This window comes from Chiloscyllium plagiosum, chromosome 1 (assembly GCF_004010195.1).
Source record: "Chiloscyllium plagiosum isolate BGI_BamShark_2017 chromosome 1, ASM401019v2, whole genome shotgun sequence".
Lineage (NCBI taxonomy): Eukaryota > Metazoa > Chordata > Chondrichthyes > Orectolobiformes > Hemiscylliidae > Chiloscyllium > Chiloscyllium plagiosum.
The window spans coordinates 3,393,879-3,402,257 of NC_057710.1; the positions used below are offsets into that span (position 1 = coordinate 3,393,879).

Sequence of the window (8,379 nt, forward strand, 5' to 3'; positions counted from 1 at the left end):
TCTGGCAGTGTACTGGCCGCAGTGGGAGCTGTAGTTCTGGCAGTGTCCTGACCGGCCGTGGGAGGTGTAGTTCTGGCTGGCAGTGGGAGCTGTAGACCTGGCAGTATCCTGGCCAGCAGTGGGAGCTGTAGTCCTGGCAGTGTCCTGGCCGGCAGTGGGAGGTGTAGTCCTGGCAGTGACCTGGCCGGCCGTGTGAGCTGTAGTCCTGGCAGTGTCCTGGCCGGCAGTGGGAGCTGTAGTCCTGGCAGTGTCCTGACCAGCAGTCGGAGCTGTCGTCCTGGCAGTGTCCTGACCAGCAGTCGGAGCTGTCGTTCTGTTAAAATGTCTGTGGCTGTTCACACTGCCTGCCTGGCTGGCTGGTCACGTACTGCATGAGTCAGTGACTTCTCTCCAATTATAGTACTGACTGCTGCACTGTTTAGTGTGTACTCTGCTCATAGCGAGTCTCTGGCTCCGCTTTCATTCTGGGTTGTGTGGATATGGAATAAGACCTGAGATGTATTAGCACGGATGGAGGATGGGACAAAGAGGGCATTTTCAGGAGGGCGACCTGTAACTTGTCGAATGCTGCAGGGTTCCGAGTTGGAGCCACATTTTGTTTCTATATATATTAATGACTTGGATAAGGAAAGGCAATACATTGGAGCCACATTTATGGATGACATGAAAATAGGTGGGAACCAAGGTGCTGAGGATGATGATAAGGGTTTGCAGAGGCATATAGGTTACATAAATGGGCAAAAACCTGGCAGGTGGAATGTAGTGTGGGGAAGTGTGAGGTTATGCACTGTGACAGGAAGATTACTGAACTTGTAAACGGGGATAGACTGCAAATAGCTACAGAACAGAGGGATTTGGGTGTTCCTGACTATGTATGATGAAACGCTAGTATCCTAGCTCTGTGAGTAATAGGGAAGGCAAATGCCTGATTCCCTTTATTTCAAAGGGAATGAAGTCTAAATGGTTTTACTTCAACTATATAAGGCAATAATCAAACCACGGTTGGGACAATTGTGGGTCCCTTATTTCAGGGACATTCGAGGCAGTCAACTGAAGCTTCATCAGGCTAATGCCAAATATGAGGAGAGGTTGAGTCGGTTGGACCTGTACACATTGGGGTTCAGAAGAATGAGAGGTAACCTTATTAAAACAGTCTTAGGGGGCTTGACAAAGTGGACTCGAAAAAAGATTTTTTTCTTCTTGTGGAAGAGTCTAGGATCCAAGGGCATAATTTCAGAGTATGGGTCGCAAATTTAAGACAGAGATATGGAAGCATTTCTTCTGAGGGTTATGAATGTGTGGAATTCTTGACGGCAGAGCACTGCTGAGGTTGGGTTGTTAAGTATATTTAAGGCTGAGGTAGACAGGTTTTTAACCAGTAAGGGAATCGAGGGTTATGGGAAAAGGCAGGAAAGTGGGACCGAGGATTATCAGATCAACCGTGATCTTATTAATTGGTGGAGCTGAGACTCGATGGGCTGCTTCTATTTCTGTCTCATGGAAAGCTCAGGGCTATAGAGTTGTTACCACATGGTCGTTAACTGCACATTTCCCAGTCCCTCGAATGGTCCCAGTGATACTCAGGGCAGCTAGCTCCATGCAGAAAGGATGGGTAGACAAGAGGACAAGGTTGGATGAAGGGGGGTTAGCCGAAGTCGAGGGGAAAGCTGTAAGGTGGGGAACAGTTTAGCGGGAGATTGTGGGAGGGGTTGACGGGAGGTCAGGGAAGGGTTTAGCAGAGGCAAGATACTGGTCGAGGGATGAGTAAGGACAGGGTACCAGAGGTGAGGGATAGTGGATTGTCGGAGTGGGAGATGAGTGGATAGGAGGAGTAGACGTGAAATAAGGGAGCAGAGTGAGATTGACTGCCTGGCATCAAGGGGGTGGTGGAGGGGTTGGCAAGGGTGGGAACTAAAGTTGGCTGGTGAAGAGGGGCGAGGGAAGGGTTCACTATAGTTCTGGTCGCTGACTATAGAAGGGATGTTATTAAACTACAAAGAATGCAGAAAAGATTTACTCGGAAGGTTTATGTTATAAGGAGATGCTGGGACTTTTTTCCTTGGAGCATAGCAGACTGATGGGTCACCTTCGAGAGGTCCATAAAATCAAGAGAGGCATAGATCAGGGAGAAAACCAACAGCTTTTCCCAGTAATCGGGGAGTCTAAAACTAGAGGGCATAGGTTTAAGGTGAGATTGGAAAAATAAAGAAGGGTGCGGAGAGGCAATTCTTTTCACACCGTGTGTGTCTGAGCAGGCTGTCAGAGGTGGTGGTGGTGGCAGTGAGTACACCTGCATTATTTAAGAAACATTTGGACAGATGCATGGATAGGATAGGTACGGAGAAATATGGACCAAATGCAGGCAAATGGGGCTAGTTTAATTCTGAAAACTGGACGGCATAGACAAGTTGGGCTGAAGGGCCTGCTGTAAACCTCTGAGTGGGAGATGAGGAGGTCGGTAAGAGTTGCAGCAGGTGGTTAAGGGAGGTTAGGTGCTAGTAACCTGTTCATGATTCAGGGCTGACCGGTAACCCAGTCAGTCTCCTCTTTATTCTGAGCACTGACTTGAGGGCACGTGGGGACTGGGCATTTGGAGACCAGCTGGTCAATGTGGCACTGACTGCGAGGGTTGGGGGAAGGGACTCTGGAAACCAGAGGATAGCTGGATAGGGAGGGAGGGCAAAGGGAGATGGGAATGTCAGGAAAGGCTGGAGGAAGAGAGGAATACCCCTTCTGTGATGTGCAAGAGAACAAAAATGTTTGGAGGATAGCTGCTTGCTTTCAAGTCAGAGAAAGTAGCTGGTGAGTGTAGAGGGATGAATGGCACAGAGATAGAGCAAAAGGGGACAGGAGGTGAATTGCCCAGAGGTGACCCCCCCCCCCCCCCCACCCAGAGGATTCTGTTCCAAGATGGAGTATAGAGATATTGAGGGATAAAATCATTGGGGTGAATTCAGCTGAGACACTCCAGTGGCTGGAGAATTGAATCGTTGTCAGTAGAGACGCAGAACAGGCCCTTCGGCCCTCGATGTTGCGCCGACCTGTGAACTATTCTCAGCTTGTCCCCCTACGCTATCCCATCATCCGTGTGCTTATCTAAGGATTGTTTAAATCTCCCTAATGTGGCTGAGTTGACTACATTAGCTGTTAGGGTATTCCACGCCCTTACCACTCTGAGTAAAGAACCTGCTTATGACTTCTGTCTTAAATCTATCACCCCTCAATTTGTAGTTCTGCCCCTCGTACACACTGACGTCATCATCCTAGGAAAAAGACTTTCACTGTCTACCCTATCTAATCCTCTGATCATCTTGTAGGTCTCTATCAAATCCCCTCTTAGCTGCCTTCTTTCCAATGAGAACAGACCCAAGTCTCTCAGCCTTTCCTCATAAGACCTTCCCTCCAGACCAGGCAACATCCTGGTAAATCTCCTCTGCACCTTTTCCAATGCTTCCACATCCTTGAACACCTCTGGGACACCCGGACCAACCAACCCAACCACCCCATGGCTGAACACTTCAACTCCCCCTCCCACTCCACCAAGGACATGGGGGACTCCTCCATCGCCAGACCATAGCAACACGACGGCTGGAGGAAGAGCGCCTCATCTTCTGCCTAGGAACCCTCCAACCACAAGGGATGAACTCAGATTTCTCCAGTTTACTCATTCCCCTCCCCCCACCTTGTCTCAGTCCCAACCCTCGAACTCAGCACCACCTTCCTAACCTGCAATCTTCTTCCTGACCACCTAGAACATAGAACATTGAACATAGAACAATACAGCACAGAACAGGCCCTTCGGCCCACGATGTTGTGCCCCTCCCCCAAGTCCCTCCTGTCTACCTTTTATCTTAGCCTGCTTGGCATACTTTCCTCATTCCTGAAAAAGGGCTCACGTTGATTCTCCTGCTCCTCTAATCACCTGGGTCATCTCTACGACCCTTCTTGAACAAGGGCACAACATTTGCAATCCTCTGGTACTAAACTCATAGACAATGGCGACTTAAAGATCAAAGCCAAAGTTTCAGCCATTTCCTCCCGAGGTTCCCAGAGAATCCTCGGCAAAATCCCATCCAGTCCAGGGGACTTGTCTACTTTCATTCTTTCTAGAATTTATATCACCTCTTCCTTACGAACCTCGATCCTTTCTAGTCTAATATCTCGTATCTCATTCTCCTCCTCTACAAGATTCTCCTTTTCCTGAGTGAAAACCGATGAGAAATATTCATTTAGCACCTCTCCGATGTCCACAGGATCCACACACAACTTCCCACTTCTGTCTTTGACTGGCCCTATTCCTACCCTAGTAATCCTTTTATTCCTCACATACCTATAGAAAGCTTTAGAGTTTTCCTTTATTCTATCTACTAAAGACTGCTCATGTCCTCTCTTTGCTCTTCTTAACTCTCTCTTTAAATCCTTTCTAGCTGATCTGTAACTCTCCATCACCTCATTTGAACCATCTTGTCTCATCATTACATAAGCCTCCTTCTTCTGCTTAACAAGAGATGCAATTTCTGTAGTAAACCACGGTTCCCTTACCTTATCACTTTCTCCCTGCCTGTCAGGGACACACCTTTCAAGGTGTTCCTTAAACCAGCTCCGCATTTCAATTGCCTGCCTCCCCTGCATTTTGCTACCCCATTCTATGCATCCTAATCCTTGCCTAATCATATTACCCCATCGACAACTCTTGCCCTGTGGCATGGAGCTATCCCTTTCCAGCGCTGAACTAAACGTAACTGAATTATGGAATTGCCCTGGATCTCATAGGAATTAGTGAGGCCAGGGAGGTCATGAGACTGAGATGATGCTCTTAAGCAGGACTTGAAATGCTCATTAAAGTTCACACCATCTCTTTGCCTGGTTGTGTTGCTTGGCTGATTGCTCTCCCTCCTTTCCGCAGGGTACTGAACTCGAAGGAACCAAGCTGCTGATTCGTCATCCTGACAATATTTACAAAAACCTCGGAGCAGCCAAGACGGCAGCTCCAGCCACTAAGCCTTCACTTGTGTAAGTAGCGCTTGTGCAGCGGGCCTCTGCTACTCCATCAGCTCTTGGTCAGAGGTACACACAGGACCTGAAGCCTGCTGCCAGTTCAGTAGCAGTGTTGCTGCTGCTGCTGCTCGCACATCTCTTGTGATTTCCAGTGTATAAAGATTCCCAAACCCCAAGCAATCCTGCATCGTCTTTGTGCTGCCCTTTCCCCTTCCCAGCCCCCTTCCCTTCCCAGCACACACACCTCCCTTCCCCCCCCCCGCCACTAACTGATCTCTCACTCCCACCTCCAACAGGGAGAAGGTGAAAATCCCACCCACCCTTGAGTGCCATTTCTGGAGGAATGTCGGCTGTGTCTATGGGGACAAGTGTCGCTTCCGGCACATTCCGCAGCACAAAGGCGTGGATACCAAGGTCACGCAGAATTAAACACTGACAGATGCACGTTTGTGCTGTAACATTTCAAAGGAAGATGCCAAGTTGTGAAGAGGAGAGGGCATGATGCGTGATAGCCAGTGGCAGTAACGAATGGATCAGTGAACAAGAACAATGTGTGATGTGCTTATCACTACGGCAGCAACGTGCAGTGGAGCCCATTTTATAATCCGGTTCGTGAGAGAAACAATAACACCCGATTGGAGAGCTAACTACGGAACTCTTTTCACCTGGGTGTAAGAGGAGCTGGTGTTATAAGGAAGGAATTCTCGTGTGAACAAGAGGCGTTTCCAGTCTACCTTGTATAAAGAGTGATTGCACATATCCAAGAAGCGCAGACCAGGAGGCTAGGACTGCATTGTCGCAGCTAATTCGGTGAACCTCTGCAGTGTGCAAGCACGAATCTGTCCACATCACAGGCATTGAAAGTATCTCCCTCCCCACCTCCGGTATGAAGTTATGTGGCCTGAGAGTTCAGACCAACTCCCCTTGGTTAGACCCTCTGTGGTTGGTCTGACTAGGATTCAGTGCTAACCCCCCCCCTCCCCACGTCAGGCGGAAACAAGATTCTGTGTTTGTTATCTGGAGACAGTGACCCTGGCTTCTGTACAGAATGTGGAAGGGCTCTGCAGTTTTAAAATTCCCTCCGGCAGGGTGTGTACCTTGCAGCTGAATCTCCCCTGCTCGTGGCAAAAAGTCTGATCTCGGCAGCGGACCGCTGAGGGAGGGGAGGGTGGAATCCTTACTGTCCTGAGAGCATCACCTTTGTGCACGCGCATGCACGCACTATTGGGCTGCCTGTGGTGAAAACGGAATGAGCTGTGTAATTGGAATGCCCTCTGGAATCTCCTGTCCACACTCTGTGTGTGCTCAAGCTTTGATTCGGAAACTTGTTCTTGGAGCTGCTTGACGTGGCTTGCTCCTGGAGATGGATTCTACACTGTCGATTCCTGTCTCACCCGGCGCTGCCTCAATTCCTGTCATCATGTCGCCTTTCTGCAATTTTTGCTGATTTGATTCCATAAACCATGTTTCGAAATGTGTTTAAAGAGAGAGGGGGTGGTATTCTGATACTACTGTCTGCCCCTCGTTGTGCCATATTGGAGGCAGTGTACTCTGTTAAAATGATGCACCCTGTTATCAGTGATTTGATTTTACCTTTTATAAATTGCACAATGCCTTTATATATATATTTAAGAAAAATCAAGTTTCTATAACCAGATAAAAATTGATTTGAGATAAATGAGCAGTGCCAGAGACTGCAGATACATCCTTATAAAATCCCAGTCAGATTCTTGTAGACTTTGTCTCTTCATTTCTCGGTCTTGGTTCTGGACAAGCACAGCACCGACTCTCTCAACATGATGACACATTGCATCACATGGGGTTGTCTGGGTTGTATAAGTCAACACGAGTTAGTTTGGGAGCTTTCAAAAGGCTCAATTGTTCAACAGGTTTTAGTTCAAGTTAGTGAGGACATTTCTCATGACTGGTTAAATATCTGGGGAAGATTTTTTTTTACTCAGCTTGTTGACTTTATACTGTTTTGTCTGGTTGGTGAGGAGGTTTTGAAAGATGGTGTTTGAATGAGAAGGTTTTGGACTTTGTCTCATTACCAATTGATTTTCAAGTAATTTGTGTATTTTTTTTCAGCCAGTCATGCCCTTCTCTGCTGCATTTTCCCTGCATGCCATCAGCAACTACCTCTCGGTACCCACGGGGTGGGAGTGGGGGGCTGAGAGTGTGCAGGGAGGTGTTGTTCAGTGTTATAAATCAATAAGAACTCGGACAGCTGGGGGTTTCAGAGGGGAATGTTAAATCACTCGGTCGAAGTGCATATGGTGCAAACATTCAAGATAAAACCCTATAGCTGTCACCATGGGATTCAGGGTGAGCTAGCCAATTGGATGCAAACTTGGCTTTATGGAAGGTGACAGAGTGTTGCTGGAGGGTTGTTTTTCAAACTGGAGGCCTGTGACTACTGGTGTTTCACAGAGATCGGTGCTGGGTCCACTTTTTTAATTTGCCTTTTAAATAAATGACTTGTATGAGAATGTCAGAGGCATGGTTGGTACGTTTGCGAAAGGCCCCAAGATTGGTGGCATAGTGGGCAGTGAAGAGGTCATCTAAGATTACATAGAGATCTCAATCAGTTGGGTCAGTGGGCTGAGGGGTGGAAGATGGAGTTTAATTTGCATAAACGTGAGGGATTGTGTTTTGGTAAAACAACAAGGGCAGGACTGATGCAATTAATGTTTGGGCCCTGGATACTGTTGGAGAACAGAAGGACCTAGGGGTTCAGCTATATAATGTTTTGAAATTTGCATCACAGGTAGACAGGGTGATTAAAGGGCTGGTACACTTGTCTCTTGCTCAGACCTTCTGAGTATAGGAGTTGGGACATTATGTTGAGGTTGTACAGGATGTTGGTGAGGCCTGTTCTCGAGTACTTGTATCCATTTCTGGTCGCCGTGCTATAGGAAGGATATTATTGAGCTGGAGAGAGTTCAGAACAGATTTATGAGGATGTTGCCACGTACGGAGGGTCTGAGTTATAAAAAATAAACTGGAAAGGTTTGGATCTTTTTCACTGGAGTGTAGGAGGTTACAGATGTTTATAACATCATGAGGTAAGGTGAATGGCAAGGGTCCTTTCCTTAGGGTGGGGGAGTTCCAAACGAGGGGGCATATTTTAAAGGTGAGAGGTGAAAGATTTAAAAAGGACAGGAAAGGCAACTTTTTCAATGCAATGGTTCTTGTGTGGAATGAGCTGCCAGACAAAGTGGTGGATGCAGGTGCTGTAACAACATTTGGGTAAGTTCATGAATAGGAAGGGTTTGGAGGGATGTGGGTCAAGTACAGGCAGGTGGGACTAGTTTAGTTAGGGAACATGGTCAGTGCAGACTGGTTGGTCCGAAGGCACTGTTTCCTTGCTGGATGACTCTA

At 47.6% G+C, this 8,379-nt stretch overlaps 1 protein-coding gene across 6 annotated transcripts in view; it reads left to right on the plus strand.

The window, feature by feature from the left end:
* LOC122548805 (tetratricopeptide repeat protein 31-like) overlaps positions 1–6,733 on the plus strand; it is a 63,898-nt gene extending 57,165 nt beyond the window's left edge. For all 6 annotated transcript variants that reach the window (XM_043687626.1, XM_043687974.1, XM_043687896.1 and 3 more), the window contains 2 exons: positions 4,907–5,013; positions 5,295–6,733. In XM_043687626.1, coding sequence (XP_043543561.1) covers positions 4,907–5,013; positions 5,295–5,427 — 240 coding nt within the window. In that variant the 3' untranslated portion in view covers positions 5,428–6,733. The remainder of the gene's footprint in view (positions 1–4,906; positions 5,014–5,294) is intronic.
* Positions 6,734–8,379: the final 1,646 nt, after the last annotated feature.